The sequence below is a fragment of the Vigna unguiculata genome, chromosome 6 (assembly GCF_004118075.2).
Source record: "Vigna unguiculata cultivar IT97K-499-35 chromosome 6, ASM411807v1, whole genome shotgun sequence".
In the NCBI taxonomy this organism is placed as follows: Eukaryota; Viridiplantae; Streptophyta; class Magnoliopsida; order Fabales; family Fabaceae; genus Vigna; species Vigna unguiculata.
Window position 1 is genome coordinate 18730285 of NC_040284.1, and position 26247 is coordinate 18756531.

The 26247-nt window shown below is 30.5% G+C and overlaps 2 protein-coding genes across 2 annotated transcripts; one reads left to right on the top strand and one right to left on the bottom strand.

Moving 5' to 3' along the window:
- Positions 1-2852: 2852 nt before the first annotated feature.
- On the bottom strand, positions 2853-4995 carry LOC114187597 (probable serine/threonine-protein kinase WNK11). Its single transcript, XM_028075882.1, has 3 exons — positions 4914-4995; positions 4028-4531; positions 2853-3662 (listed from the first exon to the last, which is right to left on the bottom strand). The coding sequence occupies exons 1-3, from the start codon at positions 4914-4916 to the stop codon at positions 3270-3272; spliced, it is 900 nt and encodes a 299-aa protein (XP_027931683.1). The 5' UTR covers positions 4917-4995; the 3' UTR covers positions 2853-3269.
- Positions 4996-18179: 13184 nt separating this feature from the next.
- Positions 18180-23033, top strand: LOC114188193 (truncated FRIGIDA-like protein 1). Its single transcript, XM_028076750.1, has 3 exons — positions 18180-19093; positions 21750-21913; positions 21984-23033. Exons 1-3 carry the CDS (start codon positions 18250-18252, stop codon positions 22599-22601), a joined length of 1626 nt encoding a protein of 541 aa, XP_027932551.1. The 5' UTR covers positions 18180-18249; the 3' UTR covers positions 22602-23033.
- Positions 23034-26247: the final 3214 nt, after the last annotated feature.

Genomic DNA, 26247 nt, shown 5'->3' on the forward strand with positions numbered 1-26247 from the left:
GTCAACCCGAAACACCATTTAACAAGTAAAAAAAGTTTAACACAACTGAGTTAAAATGACTATATATTCATTTTTAAAAATATCAATTTGTATTTTGAAATAAAAATAAACATTCCAACAATTTATAGTTTAGACCACACTAAAATAGATAACGGCTAAATAAATGTAGCCTAAACATATAATAAACAACATTTTTATAAATGATGTATAAATATCATGAAAGTCCATGATTATATAATTTTTGCTTTAAACTATGTGGGCAAAACTAGTAAAAATGTGGTCTAAAAACATAGGTAAGGTATAAAATCAACATGTAAAATTGTTGTCTATTGTGAGAATTTTAAGCAACGGTTTTAAAAATATTGTCATACTTAAAACCGTTGTCTATTATCTATAGCTACACTCACCTATACCACGCCTAAAAAATTGTGGTCTAATCTTTAAACCACAGTTTTTATAATTTATATCATAATTTTATGCCGTTGTCTAAAGTGATTTTTGTTGTAGTGAAATTTTAATTTTGCCTCAAAGTTTTGGAATTAACAACCCTTAAATTTTAATTTTTGAAAAGTTAAAAGTAATTTCTTATCCCTATAATTTAGAGTTGTGTTAAGATATTGAATTTATACATATTTTAATAAAATGTCTCATACAACTCAATGTGTTTAAGTTTATAACTTGATGCATTCACATGCATTTATGGAAAGGTAAAAGAAGGAAAAGAAGTTAAGTGATCAAAACTTGTACAATAAAAGCTAAACAAAAGGAAAAGGACAACACATTTTACACATATCAAGAAAGAGAAGAAGACTTTTCACAATCAAGTATCACAAATAGTGAGTGATGATACGCCACTTTCTCTCCTCATTTTTTTTTTCATGAATTGATATCTCATGCATTTAAGACATTAAAATGAAAAAAAAAATCAATGTTACATGCTCAAGTTTGTATATAAGATTACATTACTATTAATGACACATGTACTAATTTTTAATTATTAAAATATGTCTTTGTTGTTTCAACTATGTTTGGAAAGATTTATTTTAGCCAGTTTCTACTTTTTGGTAGTTGGAAATTCTTATTAGTAGCATTGAGTAAATAGATATTTTATAATAGTTATTTATGTTTATTTTTTGTAAAGTTAAAGTATGTTATTAACATAGATAGGTACTCATAATATACTCAAATCATGTTAGATCATCACTTCCATAATATTTTCTCACAATTATATAATGGATCAAATCTATTTTTATTTCAACACAAACAAAATCATCAAAAATTATAATACAATCACGCCATTAACATTAAAAAGTACACACTTAAATGTTCCTTGATCACCACAAAATTCAAGTCTTAATAGTTACTAAACAATCCAATTCAAAACTTCAAGATTCCCGAAGACCCACATCATGATGAGAAAAGAAATAAGAAAAGCCTTTAGTTATAACTCAAAATTTGGTATTAGAGAAGAAATTATCTTGGGTAGTTTTGGAGAGAAGGAGAAAGGTAAGAAGAAGAAGAACGAGGAGTAGACTTTCCCACACCCTTTAGTTGCTAAGTTAAGCTTCGCCTATTCTTTTACTTTCTAATCTATTCAAAACAAATTGTTCTTCTGCCAATTTGTAAAGTCCAATAGACTTAGTTATAAATTAAATTTAATTCCATAAAAATTTAAATGAGTTAAATTTTTTATATTGAATAAAAATAAAAAAGTTGAGTGACATTTAAAAAAAATTGACCATACATAATTCATACACAAATATTTGGTATTAAAATTTTGAGTAGTTGAAAGTGATATTAAATATTTTATATAAATAATTCATAATTTATTATAGATAAATATCTCAAGTCAATTTTTCAAAAAGAAAAAATAGCAAACATAATTGTATATTGTTCCAACCCGATCTAAGTCAGTATGACAGTATTGTTAGGAACAACGATAGTGCGTTTTCGAGGTATTGTTGACTTTGGAGTGTGGAACTTCGTTACGATTTTGTTCTTAAAAGACATCTCGAAAGATGGAGAGAGAAAAAAGTATTTAAATTACGTTTGACCTCGACTCTTAGACAAGATTAGATTAAATTTATTGGATGTACTGCAACATATAAATTACTCATAATTTAATACATTTTTTTATATTTTTCATGATAGTGGAAGACGAAGAACGTTTGAGCAATGTGAAAAAGGGTGAAAGAAGAAAATTATTTATATTGGTCAAACTTTGATGCACACTCTTTCTTGAGTATTATGTTATCTAAAAGTCCGATATCAAAGGCAATTTTTTGTTTTCAATATGATTTTCCAGCTATTGGAAGCCGTCCTATGAAAACCTACCAATCAAAATATTATTTATTATTCTTTTTTTAAAATTAAATTAAATATTGAAGTCAAAATCTCACACAGCCCTTGTTTGTTAAAAGAAAAAAGAAAAAAAAAAGACTAAAACTATACTACCTTTGTCCAAATTATATGTAGCTTTTTTTATCTCAAAATAATTGATATTTTTTCAATTTAAAATGTTGTATTATCAATTTTTTTCTTAATTTTTCTTCACGTAAATTACAACAATAATTAATAACTGAATAAAATAAATGTGATGCATTTAAATTAGGCCAATTTTCAAAATCTGAACAACCCTAATTGCTTGTTGAAGTTATCATTTCTGGGCTAGCCTATTATCCTGCATGGTTTTGCCCAAACCCTTATTCAAACATTTGACTACACAGAAGTTTGACTTCAAATCGAATGATTTAAGATTCCAATTTCCATTGCTTTTGATTGTTCCAAGATTTGATTATCATGACTAAGAGGATGCAATAAAACACAGAAAACCTTACTCTGTAAAAGCATGGAACAGAATCAATTCACCATTCATTTTCTCAGTTGTTGCATCCCATACACATAAGACTGGCAAATTTTACAGATAAATATTGAAGATTTCATAATATTTCAATGTACAAAATGACAACATCTCCAATTCAACACACTCTTCAGAACTGGTCCAATTTATCAGCTACCCAAAGAAAAGAACAGAAAACTTCTCACACCAACCACTTCCCATGTATCTTCATTTTCTTCACAGATTCTTCAACCCTTATCCAATTAAACACCCTAACTAAGAAGATAAAATAAAAATAAAAGCAATGTGGCATAGTCATCAAGCCTACCCCAATTGACTTATCAACTCAAAAAAGGATAAATCATATTTCATAGAAACAATACAGCACATCAATATGTTATCTTGTAAACTACAGATGAGACAATTTTGGTCATGAAGCATTAGAGTCATCATCTTCATCACAATCAAGCAAATTAAAGAAAGGGTCCTTCAGCAACTCTGCAGCAGAAGGTCTAGCCCTTGGTTGAGCAAGACACCTCTCAATGAAGGTCTTCACTTCAGGATCTTGGATCTTGCTCAGGGCTTGAGGTCTCACACCTGATGAAACCTTCTTGTATATCTTAGCAACATTGTCACATTCACTGTAAGGAATCTCTAGTGTTACCATCTCCAACACACACATCCCAAATGAGTATATGTCAACCAATTCAGTGTAGTTTTCATCATACAACTCAGGTGCCATGAATTCTGGTGTCCCAAGAACTGAATGTGCAGAGTGGCTCTTCCCCACAATTGCTGCCAAACCCAAGTCACCAATCTTAACCTGAGAATATAGATCAAACAAAACAAATTCAGTTGTGACATCTTGCAGTAAACAGCAACAACAGAAGTTATAACTATGCTGGTTGAACCATAAATGTATTGAGATTTGTTTGAGAAATTAACCTCCTGCTTAAGTTCAATGATTATAAGCATTAGTAATCTAATTTCCAAGGTTTTACATGTCTGTTATTGGTTTTGTTGCAAATGTGGTCGGTGAAAATCACAATTGTTGTCACAGACACTTCAAAAACTTTGACAATGCGACCAAAATCACAGGTGCAGATATAAAAGCTTCAGAATTTTTATTACTTTTTCTCCTTTGGTTGATTGAAGATAAAACTTGAGATTGAAGAAAAAGAATGTTACCTGGCCAGTGTTCCCATTGACAAAGACATTGCTGCAGTTGAGGTCTCTGTGGATGATACAAGGGTCATGAACATGCAAGTAATTCAACCCTTCCAAAATCTGCTTGGACCATTTTTTCAAGGCTCTCATGGACACATGCCTGTGTTTCTTTCTGTACTCCCTCAGATTCCCACTGGTGCAGACCTCGGTGATGAAGTTCAGAGTGTTGTGCTTCTCATCCCTCCAAACACTGTAAAGGGATATGATGTTTTTGTTGGTCAAGCTTCTGAGCAATCTCACCTCAGAGTAAAGCCTTTCCACCATTGCAGGATCATCACTGAAGTTCCTCAGTTTCACTTGGTTCCATGCCACCTCTATCCCCTCTTCCTGATCAAATGCCCTGTACACCTTTTTCACAGCACCACATCCCAACAGTTCATTGTATCTGCCATATCTTCCCGTTGGATCAATTTCAACAAATGGCTCTGAGTCTCTCTCAGATGCATCAGGCTTAACACTTGGCATCTGCCACCCAAACATTAATCACAACACCATCAAAATCAAATGCCAAAAGCTAAATAATTGCACACAACATTCTTTCTTAGGTCTCGTTTTCAGAGAACAAATCATCTGTTACTCTGGTTTGTTACAGAAAAAAAAAAAAAAAAAAGAAAGGAAGAAAGTAGCCAACCCCATCATCAAAATTCATATAAAGTTTCTTACTTTCCACATCAGAGAAAAAAAATGGCAAGTTGGTGTGCAAGAAAATCAGATCAAAATCAATCCAAGAGGAAACTAAGGAAATAGAAATCAATTCATTGATGATTGAGCAGACTAGCAGCATTACATGAGAAATTGATAACAGAAGATAATGCAGAATAGAGAAAGAGAAAGTGAAGATGATTACCATGAAGAAAAAACTAATGCTATTTGAAGAAGAAAGAGGAGCTGAAGAAACAAGTATGTGAGAAGAAGTAGAATGAGACACAAAAACAAGAAAGGGTGAGGTATTGGAGGAAACTATATATACACAAAACCAAGGAGGGTACGTTAGTTAAAAGGGTAATTTCATTAGGATTAGATATTAGATATTATAGATGTTAGTTATTAGATATCAGAAACTGTTTTTTACATGATATTTTTCTAATTGGTAAACTATAATAACGAAAAGAAATACAAAATAAAAATTTCATTATCCCTTACAAATAAATAACTTTTATTTACTACAATATAAAAATTTAATGTAATTACCATGAATTTTTTTTACCATCATATATTGGAGTTCAAAAGATATAAAATCTATATGAAAATTTTATTATTATGTTTATTATTTGTTCTTTGCATCATTTTGATCAAGTGATGTATTATAATTTTTATTAGTGTATAAAAAAGAGATTCATTAGAATTTAAAAAATTGAAGTAAACAAACATTTAAAATATATTTTAATTTGAATATTTGTTTTCCTTTTATATTTTTTAAAAATATTTTTAAATTTTATCAACTAGGTTTCATTAATATTTGCAAATTTAATAAATATTTTGGTTCTCATAAAATTTTATTTAGTATTCTAATATAAAATGTAAACAATTATAATTTATTTCAAAGTATTTGATATCAAATAAACAACCGTCCTCCTAATATTGAATATTTGATAATATTATGTTTTCTTTACCGTAATTTATTATTATTTTATAAAAAATAATTAAAATTAATATTGAAGTAATAAGAAAATGAGTATGGATATGACTACAAAATTATACCCATTAACTGGTGAAAATGAAAATGAGAAAAAAGTTTGATACCCGTTGAATTTGAGTATGAGGATGAGGACAATTTTTTTATATGGGGATGAATATGAGATAACGCGAAACTCGTCAGTTGTCATCCCTGTTTATGTGTTCAATTCAAAAACTAACTACTAATATTTTTTGAATATAAAAAAATAAAAATGAACAAACAATTTAATTACAAAATAAATTGTAAAAGCAAGCATCAACTTATATTTTTATAATTTAAATTAAAATTCCTCAAACTTAATGAATTTCTTAACAAAGAAAATTATATTGAATTTATAAATAGTACTAGTTTGTTTGTTACATTAATTATAACAAAATACATTTCTTTCGTATATATGCTTATTAATCAATTTTCTTTTGTAACTGGTATCAATTAAATTTTAGTTGAGATCGAAATTTTGTTGCAAAATAACATATGAACCTTAAATCATATTCATCATTTTAGAGTCCAAATGATTATATCATAAATTAATTAGAGAATAAGCTTGTATATGTATAAATGGAATATGATATTAATGTTTTATAGTCAATTTCAAGATTTATTTAATTATCTTAGATGTGTAAAAATTCTTCTAATAAATATATACTATACTTCAGTTGGTAATTATATTTAATATATTAACTAATTATCAATTTTCATGGATTACTAATTAATTAACAAATAATAATCAGCAAGGTTACCTTTTTATCTTTAATTAAGAACTAACAAACCATAACTGGAATACATTAATTTTTGCTTTATAGTTAACGTTTGTAGTAATTAATAATAGTACGAAGTGGAATTGCTCTTTTATTATTAATTGACAATAACTTTTATAATACCTTTAAAAAAATAGTTTTGATTAAATCTCTTGTTCACTTCAACTATGAATTTTTTGTATGTGCAATGAAAATTTTAAATTCCTTTATATTAATGTTGTTAGCTAGAACAACACACTTGAAATTCAATATTCTGATCCCACGTTGAATAAATGAATTTGTAATATATCAAGACAATTAAACTTGTTGAGCTTATAAAATTAATAAAGTCAATAATATTATTGTTGGATAAAGCTACAATAACACATAGATAGTGTTTTAAATCACTTGATAAAAATATAAGGAAAATCATGAATTTAGATTATGATACTCCTTTCATTTTTAGATAAAAGATCATTGTTTTAAGTATATATTTCACTCAACTGTTGTGGTTCCCTGTCATATATTTGAGATCATTATCAAGTAACATTGATTTCTATTTAAGGATTTTTTTCCTGTAAAATGAAATATTTGAGTTATGATTCAATTAATTAGTCAAAATAATTCACAATTAAAATATAATATTTGATTATGTTGTACATATTTGGATGAGTATCTGGCACTATCTATTTATTGGTTTTTTCTAGGGATGGCAATTAGGGCCTGGCCTGCGGGTTCGGTCCGCAGGCCTGCAGAAAAAACGCGGGGCGGCCCAGGATAGTGAGCTCGTGGGCCCGCGCGGGTCTGGCCCGCATAGGCCCGCAGCCCGCACGGGCTAGCCCGCGGGTCGTGCGGGCCAGCCCGTAAGCCCGCATAAAATTAAAAAAAAAATTGCACTTGTGTATATTAATTACTTCTTTTATGGACTCTTGCATTAACGTTTCAAATTCTTGTATAACTGGAAAAGACAAGTATTATGTAATTTTTAATGTGCTAAAATTTAAAGAATACATTGTGTATGTCATAGTATGAATATGATGAAAATGTTGAATTATCAATTTATCATCTAATTCCCCAAAGTCTTAACTTAATTTTGTGAACTTCTTAAAGTTTCCCAATTTTTAAACATTGAAAGTTTTATCATAAAAAAAATTAAAAAAAGAGCGGGTCGGCCCACGGGCCCACGGGCCAATGTATATGCGGGGCGGGCCAGAGTATGCGGCCTGCATAAAATGTGCGAGGCGGGACGGGCCGGTCCGCGGTGTGCGGGGCGGGACGGGCCGGCCCGCGGTGTGCGGGCCTTATGCGGGGCGGGCCTAAACGGGACGGGCCGGTCCGCATTGCCACCCCTAGTTTTTTCTGAGTTGTTTTTCTACTGTGTTTGTATAGGACACTGATTATCACTAATTTTAACGTTTTAAAATATATTAAAAAAATATTTAAAATATTAATACGTGTATTTTTAATGTTCAATAAAGGACAATAAAAAAACTGGTAGAGAATCTGGACTCCTAATGTAACTTATCCAACTTTTGAGACTAAATTTGAATATTAATTCATTCAATTTCTAGTAAATAGTGTAAGAAAAGTTGAGAAAGAACATTTTCACATACCATTAATAATAATAAAGACATGTGTAATTGATTTGTAGTCAGATATATAATAATCATAATGGTTGTTTTTTAATATTTAATTAGTATTGTTATTGTTCTTTTTAAATAATAAATAAGTATCTAATCAAATTTCATACTATTTATAATAATTTGATAAATATATGGGTGAAATCATCCGTGACGTGACAATGCACCAATTACTTACTAATTTATTTTAATTAGATTACCGAATTTGTAAGATTTTTAAAACCATCACTAATAGTTATTCTTTAGTAAACAATCACAAATTACCTCGTTAAATTTATTAGCGAAATTAAGGTTTGTATCACAATTCTAATATAGTTTCAAAATCATCTTTCTCAAACTTGTTCATTATTTTAACTTTTTAATTATAATTAATATTTAATAGTAAAAATGAGTAGCTCATTTTAAAATACAATTATTTCGGCTATGTGTTTGTATTTTTACAATTATTGAGTGGACGAGTAGTGAATTTTTAAAATTGAAAACATATTTGTATGAGCATGCATATTTACTTTCTTTTATCATAGTAAAAAAATAATAAAATTAATAATAATATTTTTATTATAATTAAATATAAATAATTTTTATAATTTTTCTATAAATATTTTTTATTTATTTTGTAGGTAATTTTTTAACTAAAAGATTATTAAATTAAAATTGAGAAAAATCATTAAATTTAAGAAACATAACAGTCATTTGAATGGTAAAATTAGTAAAGTAATAATTTTAATTTAGAAAAAAATATTTAAAGGGTAAAAATTGGAAAGAAAATGTGGACATCGAAAAGAGATATCTACTTACATATAGGTATAGATATTTTTTCAATGTAGGTTTAAAATGTTGAATTTTTAAAACATAAGTAAGTAGTAAATAAAGAAATAATATATCTCATAATCAGGAAAATGACAATTTTACTTTATATATTCTATAACATGATTTCATTGTTATAAATATAGCAATTCTATAACATATATTATGAGTCTTTTAAAGAGAAAATTCAATAAAGAGATAATGAGATTTGGGTCCAGTCTAATTAAAGAACTGACATAACTTTCAATTCAATATCTTAATACAATATATTTATGGTTTTTCGTGCTCAACTTTCTTATAATTTATTTGATGTGAAATTTAAACTTACTTAATTATCAACCGTTCAGAAATGATGTAAAAAATTCAAACTTATTATTCTTGAATCACGCCGGATGAAAATGAACTGTGCAACTTTTTATTCAAATCATGTAAAAGCATCAAAATTTATTCTTCTTGAGTCATGGAAGATGAAAATGAATTATGAAACTGTTTATTCAAATCATGCAAAAGCATCAAAACTCATTCTTCTTGAGTAATGACTTATGAAAATGAATTATGCAACGTTTTATTCAAATCATACGTAAAAGCATTAAACAATATTCTTCTTGGGTCATGGTTGATGAAAATGAATTTTGAAAAGAAAACCCTAACATGTTTGAAAGGTTCAAGTGTTTATTTTGATGGCTGAAAATGAGTTAAAATGTGGTGTTATTCCATGAATCTTGCAAAGCATGTGTTGCATTAACTGGCAAAAGATATGAATCCTCAACACTGTGAAGGCTTGCGTTCTCCCGTGATCCTAGGTTTAGCTTTTGCTCTTCATGGAATTAATAAAGGATACACCAAACAACATGTGATTTTAACAAATCTGTGTCCAAAACAATGAGCAGTATCAGAAACCATTTGCTGGTTTTCTGCACAACCTTGTCAATGTTTTATTGCTCTTAATTGTTTCGATGGAATTGTAGTTGCTGCCTTTACAACTTAACATGTCTTTTTTGTTGTTTGTTTCTTTAATCAGGTTCTTGCACCAAAAATAGTCTAATCTTTTAAATGTTGATGGATATTAGTTTCTACTTATGCATAGATCTTAGTCTAACTTTGTTCATGATCATAATGCTTAAGAAATCGACAAAGTTATTCATCAATTATGCCACAACACATTAGGGTTTTGTTGGTGATATTAGTTAGAAGAAATATCTGAATGGAATTGTGGTGTGATGCATGTGAAGAAGAGATCACATGTTGAGAGATATTACATATATATCTTTTCATCCACCCTATATAATTTCTGAAAGTGAGAATAATGTGAGTGTGTTTTCTTTTCTTATAAAATTGTCATCTTCAATATGCCCATTTTGCAAAGTAAGATGAAGTTTTGTGTATCTCTTCCCATGGGAGACAATGATCCATAACAAAATAATAATAATAATAATAATAATAATAATAATAATAATATAACTATTACTTTATGTTTATTCCATAAATTTCAACAATTTTAAAAAGTAATATATATGATATTTGAATTATTTGTATTCAATCTTTTTTCATTATCTAAATTTTTTGTTTGAATAAGATAATTAAAATATTTTATATTTTAATTTTTTATTTAGATAAAGTAATTAAATAGATAAAATTTCGTTTTAAAAATATTTAGTTTAAAATTAAATATTTCATAAAATATTAATTTAATTTAAATATTAAAATAAATTTAACAATTTAATTTTTTTTCAATATGTACATGTGTATATAATATATAGAAAGAGTAAAGCTAGTCATTTGGTTTAACTCAAAGGGTTTGGTCTTGGTCCGTGGGTTGGAGCCAAAACAATGTATATGGCCAAAAAAACCCACAAGAAAAAGTCCACAAGGCTAAAAGAGTAATGAAATTCAAAAGAGTCAACTTGGTCCGAAGGTTAACTCGAGTTGGTTTGAGTTGAATATCGAGCTAAGAAGATTTGGACTGAAGATCAAGTCAAGTCACTCATATCAAAGTAAGAGTAGAGTAGGTTAAAAGGTTGAGTTGAGTCCATCCAGGACAAAGGTCAACTTAAGCCAATTCAAGCTTAAGGTTGAGTCGAGTCAACTCGATTTGAAAATTAAGCATAGTCAACCCAATCGAAGGTCAAGTTGAGTCAATTTGATCAAAGGTCAAGTTGATTAACCTAGGTCAGAGATTGACCTAAGTCAGTTGGGCCGAAGAATCTAGTCGAGTCAGCTTGAGTCGAAGGTTAAATCGAACCGATTAAGGCTGAAAGTCGATGCAAGATAACTTGGGCCATAGGTCGACTAAAGTCATTTCAGCAAAAGTCGAGTCGAGTTGGCTTAGGTCGAAGCCTTAGTCAAGTCGATTGAGGTTAACGATTGAGCTGAGATGATCTAGATCGAAAGTCAAACCAAGTTGATAGGACCAACAAATTTAGCCCAACTAGACTAAGCTAAAGGTCAAACCAGCCAAAGATCAAACAAAGTCGTTTTGAGCCAAAGAGTTGAGTTGAGTTAATCTAAGCCAAAGGTTAAACCAACCCGATTAAGGTCGAAGACTGACTTAGGAAAAGGTCAACCCAAGTTGGCTTAGGCCAAAGGTTGACTCAAGTTAGTAGGTTCAAAGCTTAGAGTTGAGTCAGTCCAAGTTGAAGATTGAGGTAAGTTGGCTTGGGCCGTGCAACCCAAGCCAAGTAGCCTAGGCCAAAGGTCGAGCCAAGCTTGTTAAGGTCGATGGTTGATCCAAGTATGCCAGACCAGAAGTAAGCCAAGGTGTAACATCCCGATAGGATATTACGGGTTTAACTAATAAAATAAAAATAAGGAATTCAAAATCACATTTATTATAAGTCCCTTTCCCAAAACGCGGGAAAATTAAAACAGAACTTTAACTGTAGCATAATTCATATGTTCGCAATTACATCATTACAAAATCCACCAATATTCAACATAATAAATTTTACATCAAAAGTCTAAAAAATGAAAATCCTTTCAAAAGCCCAGGTAGCCCCTGCACTCCGCTGACTCACCTGTACACATTCCATACGAAATTATCATGCCCTTTTAAAGTCTACTTTACCTCTAACAAGGTCTGAATCTGTGACCTTCCACTCATAAGGTCCAAGCACAATCACTATGCCAAGTCATATTTAGTGATAACTATTATAATTTTATGACTATAATATCACTCAATAGTCACAATTATATTATCAAAATAATAATAAATCAAATACACACAATTGACATACATAAGAATTAAACCCAAGTCCTCTCACACAATAAAATACTTTCAACCACTTGAGCTAATACTTTTCCACATCACATAATTAACATTTAATGTCATAAAGGCTCTTTCTACCCACATTTACTAATTAATTAATTATTTAATTAAATTGATTTTCACGGGTCTTACACAAGGTCAACTTTAGTCGACCAGGCTAAAGAATCAAGTTAAGTCAGCATGGGTTAAAGGTTGACCTGAGTCGGTCTAGGCTGGGTAGAGTTGAGTCATCCCTAGTTGACTTGGCTCGATCTTCGACCTAAAGTGACTCGATTCAATCTTCAACCTTAGGTTTGAAGTGAATTCTTATATCTAAGAGTTAATTACAATCTTATAATGGAGTCAAACACACTTTAACTCTGACACTATCCATTCAAAGAGAAAACTTTTAGGTCCAAAGTATTTTGAGATCCCTCATTTGATTAGGCAAAGAACTCATTTTGTTTTAAAGAATTTAAATTAAGAAAGTAAATGAATTATTCTCTTAAAATCTTTATCCAAATAAAATATTTTAATAAATTTGATTCTAATAGAAATAAAAAAGTTATGTAACATAAATATATATATATATATATATATATATATATATATATATATATATATATATATATAACGTATGAACCAATTGTTTTAAACTTTTGAGTTATTAATAATATTATGAAAAATGATTTTTGTAATTTTTTATACTGAATTATCCAAATGTATCATTCTTAAAAATTCAAGAAGGGAAACATACTGGATGTTTTAACCCATCTTATTACTGATTTATCAAAATTATACATTGGGAATTGACTTACTATATCAGATAAAAAAAAATATATCAACTTCTCATTTCTTAAAATTAATTTAATTTGAAAAGTTTGCTAAAAATGCCCAGGATATGTTAATTACTTGGTTTAAATTTAATTTGAATAAAAATTTATGGTTAATATTAAAGGAATTGAACTTACTAAATAACTTAATACAATGACAAACATTTGTTTGATTCTTAAGAAGTAATTAATTTTTTTTAAATTAGAATGTAAGAACCATATGTCTAAACACTTCATAAAAAATTATTTATTGAAATGAAAATGGTAAATTAATGAGTCAACTTATTTACCTATCTATCAATAGGTTGTTCGTTTGACAAAAGAGGGGTGAACCCATCAGCAACTTTTAGGACATTGGGCTGACGTCCAACCCATTTTGTTAAAATTAAATATTTTTGAAAAAAAATTAAAAATTTCCAATGTGTAATGCTTGTATAAATTAAAATTTAAAAATTAAATATTTTGAATAACTTCACAAAACATAATTGAACCATCATTAAAAGGATAGTTGTTTTTTCTCACGTTAGACCTGTGAAAAAAATGATTTTAGATCATCTTTAACTATAGATATGGAGCAATTTCCTCTTTTAACTATTCCAAATTATTTTACTTTACGACAATGTTTTTTGTGATTTTAATTGTAAAAAAATAAATAGTGATTTACTTCAATCATAATGCTTAAGAGATAATATTCATTGCAAGAATTATACGATTAAGACATTTGTTTTATAATATTCCCTTATTAAATATGTTGATATGACATAAAAAAAAAAAAACAAATTTTTAGCTCATAAATAAAAAATAACGTTTGTGTCTTGAAAATATATATTTATACCAACAACCAAATGAAATGATAGGAATGTGAATCTTACAAAATCTTTATATTGAAATAAAAACTAAAAAAAATCATAAAAAGTGGTAAGACCACAATAAAATTCATAAAAATTAGATTAAGTTATAATTGAATAACTCTTGAAATAAAAATGCTATAATCACCCTCAATTGCATCCACCAAAAAATTTCATTTAAAAGTAAAAACATCTCCAAAAATAAGAAAGAATTCGCAAGAAGTAAACACCAACTAAACAAAATTGGTAGAAGAGCTTGTCAAAATTTTAAAGAACAAACGTAAACACTATGAATATGAATCAACAATATTGGTGAACTTGAAAGTGTTGAATCAATCTAACAAGTTTCGAAAGCAAAATCTATTTGGATTATGTAACTCTTAGTAATTAGATGAACAAGGATCTAACACTAAACATAAAAATAGCCCACAATAAAAAATTCAGATGACAATAAAACTGAAGAACAAGATAGAGAAAAAGAAAAAAAGAAAAAGCTTGATCCTCTCCCACGATGTTAGTGAAATATTTAGGGGTGATAAATCTATGATGTTAATGAAAGATTTAGAGTGATAAAATAGGTTAACTCTAAAGGATTAATGGCAAACTGGGAGATGTATCTCTTCCAACTTTTTGTTTAAACTTTCATCCTTTATAAATAAAAATTTAAATTTTATTTCATTATAAATAAAAAATAATTAAAAAAATAAAAATAAAATCACTGACACTAGAGTTAATATTGTTGGACGGTATATAAAAGAAATGACCTATTTAATACATACTTAAAAAAAAATTCAATTAAGATAATTTAAAATTTGTAAACTTAGTTAAAATTAGGGGTGACAATTAGGGCTTGGCCTGTCAGGCCAGCCCGCAAGTTCGTAAAAAAAATGTGGGGCGGGTCAGGATTGTGAGCCCGCAGGCCCGTAGTGGCCTGGCCCGCATAAGTCCGTAGCCCGTGCGAATCGGCTCGCAAGTTCACATAAAATTTAAAAAAAAACAACTTGCACTTGTGTATATTAATTACTTTTTTTATGGACTCTTGCATTAACATTTCAAATTCTTGTATAACTAGAAAAGACAAGTCTTATGTATTTTTTAATGTGCTAAAATTTAAAGAATACATTGTCTATGTCATAGTATGAATATGATGAAAATGTTGAATTATCAATTTATCATCTAATCTCCTAAAGTCTTTACTTAATTTTATGAACTTATTAAAGTTTCCCAATTTTTAAACATTGAAAGTTTTATCATAAAAAAATTTAAAAAAATTAATTCTTTTTTTTTTAAAAAGCGGTCCAGCCTATAGACCCGCGGACCAAGATATGTACGGGGCGAGCCAGTGTTTACAGTCCGCATAAAATATGCGGGACAGGGCGAGCCAGCCCGCATTGTGCGAGCCTAATGCAGGCCGGGCCTAAACGAGCCACGTCAGACTGCATTGTCATTAAAATTTTGAAGAAAAACAAACATTCCAATTATTTAAATCATAAAGATATTGAATTCAATACATGCCGATACTGTGATTTGTCCAAAGAATGAGTCATTTCTATGTGTTTTTGGTTTTTTGGATGTCAGAGTTAGATCATGCAATTCCTTTTATTGATTAATAAGTGAATGAATTGTGTTTACAGTTGTGTGGTTCATTATTATGCCTAATCAATCCATTCTTTTACATTATTTCTCGACTTGAATTTTTACAATTGATTACAAAATCACAACCTCTCACAATTGATTATGAGATTGTTTTAAATTGAAACATTAAACATAATAAATAATAATAATAATAGTAATAATAATAATAATAATAATAAGGTAATAAGAATAATTTTCTATAACTAAATATAAAGATAATATATCTCTTTGATGTCTTTTATTGTTTTTTCAATTTTACCTCTTAACTACCACTTTTTAAATTTAAATAATTATTTATAATAAACAAACTATTTTTTCAGTTTTATAATTTTAGTAACTATTTTTATTAATAACTATTCATTATAAAAAAATATTTATTTTTTTATCATTTTAGTAACTACTTTCAAAATATTACTTATAATATTCTTTTCAATAAATAAAATTTATTTTATTTACAGCTATTTCTATTACTATGTACACTTTTTTTTTCAATTTTACCTTTTTAATTACAATTTTAAAAATTTAAATAATTTAGTTATTTAAAAATTAGGTACAGATAAACGTGAAAGCGTGTGTATTTATGATGATGATGTTGTGTTTGTCCCCTTTTTTTCTCTTATTTTTTCGGATAAAGATTCATTTGGATCCTCAATTTTTTTTCGTTCGCTTTTCAGAGTTGTCAAAACACTCTTCTTCCTCACTATTTCATGCTTTCTATCCAAACGAGTCTGATTGAACAAGTGAAAATTTTCAGCATGCCATCTAATCAAATTTTTTGCCAAGCAAAATGGTTAATATATTATAGTATATTAAATATGTAAATAATTTATCATAACTCTCCCTTCTAATGTGTTTTTGAAAAAAAAATATAAATATTAACTATCATCTTGTGGAAAGAAAGAGATAAGTTCTTAGGAAAGAACATGTTTGTCGGGTACATAAAACTATCGTAGACATTTTAAAAAGTGTGAGAAAGTATGAGTTTTATTTTGTTACACTTGCGAAAATGACCAAGTTGAGAGAATAAGAATGATGTTTTTTTTCCCCTCAACTTCTATTATGAAACAATATATAAATTTTGGATAATGAGAAATATATTTGAATTTAGGATTGTGAATTCTACAATTTCAGCACAACCTTTTAACCTCAATCAACATTTGAAGCATAAATTCGTTAATATATTTATCATGATTACATTTCGGATGCAAACTTTCCATGCTTGTTTAAGAACAATCACGTAAATATATTAATATATATTTGAACATATTAGTGTTATGTAAATACTGAAATAAATAAATTATTGTGATAGAATAATGAGTATTTTTATGAAAGTAATTTAAGTTAATACCTATTTAGCACAAACAAACAATATTTTAAATGTTAATACTAAAATATAGTAAAATAACATGATGCAATATCAATCCATATTTAATACTGACAACTCAGCTTATCGAATAATATATTATTACTCTTATTATACACGATTTATTTCGTTGTCTCAATGAGACCGGTATAGTATAAGTAGTCACTTTTTTGTATCTTATACGTTAAATAAATATTCATTTCGTACCGTACTTATATTTATGCAGATATCAACATATTTTTTTAATATCCACGGGTACCCGCGATTATTTACAAAAGAAAAATTTAATATTTAATAAAAAAAATTTAATCATAAATTCAAATAAAAATACAATGCATAATTTTTATATAAATTTTTTAAAAAGTGAAAATAACTCATTTAAATTGTGTTGAATGACAGTTTACAGATAAGTAGAGATTTTTTAAAATCAATTGATAAAAAATAACCTATTCTAAATCAATATGTTAATGTTTTAATAAGTTTTTTTTTTTAATTTAAATTTGATTATAGCGGATACAAGTATCCACGATACGGATACTATAATACAATATATATATATATATATATATATATATATATATATATATATATATATATCCTGTTAACATACAAGTATACAAAATATTTATACCCGTTACTCACGAATATCGATCTTCAATATCTATTTTTTACTCATTATGGATTTTATTCGTAAATACCCACAAATCTCACAAATACGAACTTTTTTCGCATCCAAGTCTGAGTACACTTAACAAAATATACTCTAAAGCTAAAATTCAAAATTGATTCCCTGTTACATGTTTATTGAGTTTGGTCACTAAATAAATTCACAATAAACGAAACATACAAACAATACAACTATTCCAAATATTCAAATATTTAAATCATTAAAACGATTCATTATGAATACTATTTTGAACATCTAAAAATACGTATACGATGCATTAATAAAATTCATTATTTTTTATTTAAATATGTCACATAATATTTATTTAATGTATTTTTGATAATAATTAAAAAAACTAAAATCTAATTAACCTGGATGCTGGATGTGTGCACGGTACAGAGACTAGTTCTAAAAAGTCTTCCGGTGTCAATCTTTTATCTTGTTCTCTTCTTTCCAACATTAACTCTATAAAGTATTGTAAATTTTTAAAATTCCTTCTTTTAAATTTCTATACTTTATATTTCATAAAATACAAAAATAAAAAATACAAAATCCTTGACTACTTAGAACCAAAAAAGACTATAAAATTAAAACCTCTTTTTTCCTTAAATATTGGATTTAAGGGATTAAATTTTATTTTTAACCCAATTTTACTCATCAAAATAACATATTCATAGTTTCTTCAAGCACCTCCATTTCGAATGTACCTGTGAATTTTCAAAGCCCCAACAATGGATACACTGAACACGATCTCAACGGCACTGAACCTGGTCGATTCCAAGAAAGAGAATCTGAAGAAAGCATTTGATGATCTTCAATCCCTTCTCTCTCCTCTTCCTCTCGCATGGCCAGACCTTGATTCTCACTTCACCTCGCTCCACCACTCTCTCTCCCACCGCCTCCACCTCCTCCAATCCCAAATCCTAACCCTAACCACAACCCCAATTCCCGACCCACCTGCTCAAACCCCTATTGAAGCACATTTTTCATCAAACCCTAAAATCCCATCATCGAATCATGTCGAATCTTCACCTGGGGTGTCCCCCCAAAACGACGCCGTTCCAGGCTCGGTTACGCCTGGAAACGAATTGGTCGTTCTTTGCGAGAAAATGGACGGCGTGGGGTTGAGGAATTACGTCAATGACAATTTTTTGGACATGGCCAGGGTTCAGGCGGAACTTCCCGGTGCGTTTCGCCATGCGCCGGACGCGGGTATGATGGTTCTGGATGCGTTGGAGGGGTTTCATGGAGATGGTAACGGATTGAAGAAATGGGAATTGAGGAATATGAGGAAGAGTTGTGTTGTGCTGTTGAGGCAATTCAGGGTTGCCGCTCTAAGTTTGAGTGCTGAGGCCAGTTTGAGGGCTGTGAAGTTGGCCCAGGCATGGAAAGAGAAGTTGGTGGGTGATGATAACAACGTGTTTGAAGCTTTGGGGCTTTTGCATTTGATTGCTTCATTTGGTTTGGTGTCTGAATTCAGCTGGGATGAGCTTGTTGACTTTTCGGTCGTGGCCCCCGCCAATGAGGATTTCCCAGAGCTGTGCCGGGCGATCGGGTTGACAGAGAAAGTTCCCGGTAAGGATGTTGGCTTTTGTATGAGTTGATGGTGTTTGACATTTTAATTGCTTGGAGCATGATGTGATTGATGTGTTGTTGTTGGAGTTTGGTGTTTTAAAATAGTTGTGCGTTAGAATATATATTGAAAGATAAATGATTATTGGATATTAGTTTTGCACACACATATCACTTAGGGTTATTAGAACAGTTGTGTATTGATGAATGATAAAGAAATTAATGGTAGATAGAGTTATGCACTTGCTTTGTATGTGCAAGTAGTATGACTTGAATAGAAAAGGGGGTCTTGTTTAACCTTTGTCTTCTGTTTTGAAGATTATACCAAAGAAATGGTTAAAACAGGAAGCAATGTGTAATCAGAAAATATGGTAAAAACAATGTCATTATTAGTTTAAAATTTAAAGTGTACGGGAATGAACATGGAAAAAAAAGGACACTGTAGGTGTTATTTTAACCACTGTACCACTGAGATTTATTTTCAATGGGAATAACTATAGCTTCCTTCTCCAAATGGTCTTGGTATCCTTGACTTAGGAACCACATCTGCAGTGATGCAGAACAAGACAAGTAATTTTTCTAGTTGAGTTTTACAATTGTAATGGTAGGAGTACCAGAAAAAGGAAGAACAGGTCCTGCAAAATCCATTTCTAGTGCACAAAACATGCTGCTAAAGGGAGAAATGGAGAACCAAAATGTGCCCAACTTCAAGTAGATTGAAACCAAGAATTAAGGGCAGAGATGTCCCCAGAAGATGGTGATGAAGCTGGTGGAGATGGTTGGTTGAGATTCCGACAAGTGGAGGGTGGTGTGTGAGATTCATGTGTGTGGCAGATTGCTGGATAAAACCTGAGTGTGAGAGAGCGTACCTGAGTATTTGGCCATGCAACTTCTTGAATTGGGTTACGCTCCTTGAGGCACACCTGACCTTAGGTTCCCTTGAGAAAATTGTGATTGATGGTGGCAGTGGTGCATAGTGGCCAGACAGGTAACGAAGAAGATGTAATGCAGGATCTTACCTGCTCTAGTACCAACTAGATACATCCAAAAAGGAAGCTTTATAAAAGCTATTCAATAAATAATAAAAATTAGTTAACAATGTGCAACCGTTGACATAGTTCACAAGAGGTTCTGTGTAGTTTACCTCCCTTCCTTTATGGTGAATAAGATGGCTGACTTGGTTAATCATTGAAAATTGGAATCTTCCACTAACAGTGACAGTTTACAGTGTTGGCAAGGTTTAGTGATGATCCAGGGAAAGTTTCCATTACTCTCTCCCTGATGATGAAAAATGATGTCTAGTTAATGTATAAAAGGACAAAAGAAGAGTAAAAATCCAAAATTAAGCATCATTTGTTTTCTTTCGGCATGAATCAGTTTTTTTCCCGTTTGGAGTATGGTTATCGAACTACTGTTCCTTTTCAAGTTGACTAGGTAGTAGAATCATTTTATAGTAAACTCAGTGGGCTCATGGTGAACTCGGATGAACTCAGCCAACTAGCGAGTTTAGGACCGAGCTGGCAAGTTCAGCTATGGGCTGCTTTCTTTAAATGAAACATCCCTGTCTTTGTCGTTTGGCTTGCAGAAATAGGAAAAAGGAGAAGATCTGCAGTAAGGGTTTTCCATTATTGCTTTTCACGACTTCCCTTCAGTTCATTATTCTTTTCGTATCTCCTTTTCCATTCGTGATGCCCATCACCACATCCCCTTCTTCAGTGTTCTTCATCTGTGAATTGGATTTGATCATTTACTCGCTTTGATTTTCCTTTGTTTCTTCCCTACTGCGGTTCAGTTTTTTTGTTCATTCCTCACTTCAATTTCTTCTTCCTCACTATGATTATTCTTCTATTGTTGGTCTTTGGAATTTATCAGCAATTGCTAACTGTTGCTCCTTGGACATAATTTCAGCTTCCTGGGACTGACTTTAGTTGCATTGCATCTCCCTAGAAGTTAACTGATAAAACTAGTATTCAATGAAGAGGAAAAACACACTCTTCTTGTCAATCTTTATTGCTATACCCAGATCCATTTCTTGCCACTGCAGTAGGAATAGACGAGAGTCTGAAAGAATTACAATTCTTTTATCTACTGAGGTTACACAGAGAACCTCACTCTCCACACTCCGATTCCAAAGTCCCCCCCCCCCCCACCACAGAAAAAGAAAAAAAATTGTCACTGAACTATTTAAATAGTTCAGATACAGCTGGCACACCACCTTACTTTCTATTGTTTGTACTTTGGATCATAGTTTTGGTTGAACATACTGCTTGTCCTTTCCCAAATTTCAGAAAATGAATTTGTGGAAAAAATGCTTTGTTATTCTAATTTGTATAGTTTGAACTTATTTAGAACTATCCACTGCTAGTTACTTTACTGTTGATGTTTATTAGTTTGTTTTATTATGGAATTAAAACGTTGAATTATTATGTTTTTTATAGGTATTTTATTATGAAGTAAAGTCTCCCATTGTTGAGTTTATGAAGCTCCCATGAGTTTACTTAAACTCTCAAGTTTGATAACTTTGATTTGAAGAACAATAAACTTGTGTGTGTGTGTGTGTGTGTACATATACATATGTATATTGGAGACATACAGGCTTAATTTATGGTGTTACCCTCTTATGTAGTTTCATTGGTAAGGCTATACTTGTGTTTTGCAGATATTGTTCAGAAACTTATAGATAAGGACAAACATATCCCAGCTGTCAAGTATATTCTCGAGTTTAATCTTGCTGATCAGATTCCACCTGTTCCTGTTTTGGAAGCTGCTGTGGATGAAGCTAAGAAACTTGCTAGAAAACTTTCCGAAGAAGGAAATTCATCTGTAAGTGTGTCACCTTGTCAATGCATGTGTCCTAAAATAAAACTCTATATTTATTGAGGTATGTTTGCAGAGTGAGAGTACTGCTAGAGAAATTCATACACTGAAATTGGTGATCAAGATTATTGAGAATTATAAGCTTGAATCTGAACACCTACGAGCCACCGTTGAGCAGCGTATAGAGCAATTAAAGAGGCAGAAGACAAATAATAAACGATCTACTGCAGCACCTGCTTCAAAACCTCAGCATAAGCAGCAGCAGCAACAGCAAAAGAGGAATATGCAAAAGCAGCAGCAGCCTAGGATCAAGCATCCTCGTGCATCTGCTCCAATTGTTCCTGCAGCTGTCCTCAAGAATGTCAATTCAGCAATGCACCATTACCAGCAACCTCGTGTCCATCCATCAGGTTTGTTTCCAGAGCATCCAAATCCCTATAGGAGCTCGTCAGCCATGCCATTTGGCATGATGGCTTCTACCCCAAAATTTCTTCCATATGCAGGTCCTTCAGCCGGATCTTATTATGGCCATGATGGTGTCCCAATGGGTCCCCGTGGCAACCCCAATGTAAGTGGTTCTCATCTAAGCTCATCAGAGCCACATGTGCCAACTGGTGGTTATTATGATAGAACCTCAACCTTTGGTGGTATTGGTCTGCAACATCATTACCAAGCATCTTATTACCCTCAATAGATCAATAAATCAGTTATTTTGTCAGTACTGAACTGGAGGGTTGATATTCAAGGTTTTACACCCAGACTGTTTAGTCGTCACATGCTAGTCTGCGACTTTGCTTCATTGACATAGGGCACAAGTAGATTCTGTAATTAAGAATTGTGAGGGAATGTCCAGTGTCACAGTTTTTTATTGCTCGAATCACTCTGTAATTGTATGTATAGAATTTACTTCTAGGTTAATCATGGTCATGCGCCCATGGATCTTCTCATTCTCTCTAGCTCACCATTCCCTAGGCTTTGTTGTTTATAAGTAATGGGAATTGACTGGATCTGGAGAGCTAACATTCTCTGGAATAGAATTTTAATGTTTCAAATGAGAATGGTGATTTGTTAAACAAGTCTACTGTTGTTCTTATGATTATAGTGGTGTGTGTTTGGCAACATTAAATCGTATCTTACCAGTATTAGGTAGGTCTGTTACATGTGTTAGTCATCAATGGGTTTTATGAACTATCAAATTTCCATTAAATTTATATTGAACAAAGTCTTCTATTAAATATTTTTTTCGTATTGTCTCAAATGTTCTACAATTGTAATTGATATTCTATTTGTTCCATATATAAAAGATTAAAAAAAGGTTTTACATTGGCTCTTGGCAACTGCCCAGTGCCTAATTCAACCCTGCTCTTTCTTATCCATACATGAAATGGGGGGCATCATATTTATAGGCTTTTATTAATGTTGTCACAAATGTAAACTCGATGAAAGTATGTAAACTCGATGAAAGTACCGTTCTATCCTGTGTTTTAAAACTAGGCCTAAACCGATCGGTATCGGAAGCTGAATTCTACTGACTCAGAAACTCATTCCACTGCGCTTTGATGTCACCAAACCTAATATAACCCTGGAACATGAAACTGGGCGGAGCATTTTATCATTGTTCAGAAAACCTGAGGCAGCTGGTTGAAAACTTGCCACTAAGACCATAATATAGTACTTGGATAATTGCTGCGAAGAGTGCTATCTGCATGGACATATTTTAATTATTAATTATTTTGCTAATTCAGAAATTCATGGAATTCAACTGGAGTGTCTAAATCGATCAGTAACTCAGTGACCCTATAACTTGAAGGTCTACCATTAGGCTTTTTGGGAAATTCTATTGATTCATAAAGCATTATCCAAATTGGATGACCAAGGCCAGATGTATCTTGTAATTTTTCTGTGCTTGTATTTCTACAAGATTTGTACGTAGTGTTGTGCAGTTAGTCACCTCTGGTTTCTTTGTTTTTCTCTGTTTTGGTCATTTGATAGTTTTGTTGCTCGTTTATAAAATTCAAAGTCAATTTTACATTGTATATAATTGCATTTTTATTTTAATTTTTTATACATCTATTCAATTCATAACATTTTAGGTTGAAGGGTACCTGTTATTTGTTATGTATTATGGTTTGTACTGTATAGACGACCAAGTCTCATTTAATTGTTGGTATCATATATGAATTTATGAGTTGTTTTTGTGATTAAAACTATTTTTAATTGAGGCCATATAATGCTTTTGTAATGTGGCAGATGAATTGATGTTAGTTGTCTTCAATGCTCTGGGGATATGTGGTTGGATCACGATATGCATGCTGTTTTTATATTTTTGGGTAAAGCACGTTGTGCATGTTTTGGTCTATAATGTTTGAACTCTTTTTTCTTGTGAAAAGAAGCCCAAATTGGGACGTGTGTGGGTTCCCATGTCTATCTAGGTTGATAAGAATGATTATGATTATTTGTCAAAGTTGGTAATGATATTTATTTTCTGGAGTTTAATTGCTGTGCACTTTCAGTTTTAAAAAGTTTTAAACTGTCAAACTAATTATAAAATTATTATTATGACTGTAGAAGTATTTATTGTATAAGCAATATAATTGACATATATGAAAATTTGTGATTGGTGGCCTGTTTGGATATACATTTTTATATGGCTTCTTGAAGAAAAATTGAAATAACTTTATTTGTATGTTAAAATTAGCTTATACACAAACTAATGTGTATAAGTTATAAGATAGTTTTAACTAACAGATAATTTCATTTCATTTTCTTCCTTTCTTAGTTTATCTTAGCATACCTTAAATAATTGTGTAACAGTTCTTTACATTATGTGCATAAATCATTTACTATTTTCCATAAGAATACTACAATGGTGTTGTTATCAATATCAGCACAAGTTGTTTGTGTTAGTACTGTAGTGAAGTTATAATCATTTGAGGAGCTTCTAACTAGAGGAAGTTACTACTAGATATATTAAAAGATAGATATGGCTTGAGTTTTTCACTGCTCAACAAAGTTAATGTATTGGAGAAACATGTTACTGTTCTGCCTATGAAGTGATTTTTTACCAACGAAAGGATTTGTAAGTATTACTACTTCTTGTTGTATAGATTGTGCCTCTCACCTTTTCAAAATCCCCATAACCCTTTTGCATGATGGTTTGGCTGTGGAAATGGTTATTCTGCATGACTATTATGACATGTTCTGAATGTGTTCAACAAAAATTTTGTTCCTGATAGCTGATAATTCCATTCATTCACAAGAAAATAGACAATCCATCCATAAAAAATTGAATTGCTTAGCACCAACTTGTAGTAACTGGATCTATTGGGATAGACAGGGGAAATTAATTGCATCTGAGATATGAGTTGTTTGTACAAGACACATGATATCATTTCTATCTTAAAATCTTTAAGAGTTGATATATATGAGTTTTGTCTTTTTTATATAACTTTTTACTTTTAGTCAATCTAAAATTTTTCATTCATATCTAAATTCTAGATTCCTGATGTAAGTGCATTGTTTCACCACATTTGAAAGTCACTTGTTTATGCATTTGGTGTGATTAGACAATACACTACAATTCACTGTGACAGCATATGACAGTAAACTAAGCATTCATGATATCTGAAAAATGTATTGGGACCAAGCATGCATTCATGGCAACAATCTTCCTTAACACTCAATACATAGAGAGAGGCATACAATTATGAAAGAAAATTTGACTAATGACTTATCTACAATGTTTCACTCTATTAATAATGTAATTGCTTGCCATGTTAGTGGATCAGATCACATCTAAAACTCATCCTCTTCGATAAAGGAAGAATGTTGAGTCCTTCTGAAATTTATTTAATAAGAAAAGATGGGCTGATATATTCATCGGCAACATTATTGAGTTTTTGAAATTCAGTTTCACCTAACTGGCTCAAGATGATTAAACTATTATTAAAATGTTTATGATATTCATGATTAGATTTTCAAATTTAAATGTAATTTTTGTTTATTTGTTGATTAGATTTTTGTTATAGTTTAGTTTACCTCAAGTCTAGATCAGTTCATGCCTATGCTTTATACATGATTGGTCAAGCTTATTTTTCAAGATTATTTAGCCAGAAAATTTAAATTTTGGGTCATTCAAGAAGCAAAAAGGTTTAACACGTTAACTTATTCAAGTGTAAACATAGATGGCATGTTATAATGATGTTATTAGTAATGACAACAATAATATTTTATAATGTAATAGCTTTAAAAAAACATAAGACGTTCAGCCTCAACCTAAACTTGAACCTAAATGAGGTAATATTATTCAGTTTAAAGATAATTTGTTTTGATATAATATA

Excerpts from the sequence above, each read along its gene's own strand:
- LOC114187597 (XM_028075882.1), bottom strand. Across the intron at positions 3,663-4,027 it reads TCAATGGGAACACTGGCCAG|GTTAAGATTGGTGACTTGGG; the intron begins GTAACATTCTTT and ends CTATATTCTCAG.
- LOC114188193 (XM_028076750.1), top strand. The coding sequence starts at position 18,250 with ATGGATACACTGAACACGATCTCAACGGCACTGAACCTGGTCGATTCC. Across the intron at positions 19,094-21,749 it reads GTTGACAGAGAAAGTTCCCG|ATATTGTTCAGAAACTTATA; the intron begins GTAAGGATGTTG and ends TGTGTTTTGCAG. Across the intron at positions 21,914-21,983 it reads CCGAAGAAGGAAATTCATCT|AGTGAGAGTACTGCTAGAGA; the intron begins GTAAGTGTGTCA and ends GTATGTTTGCAG.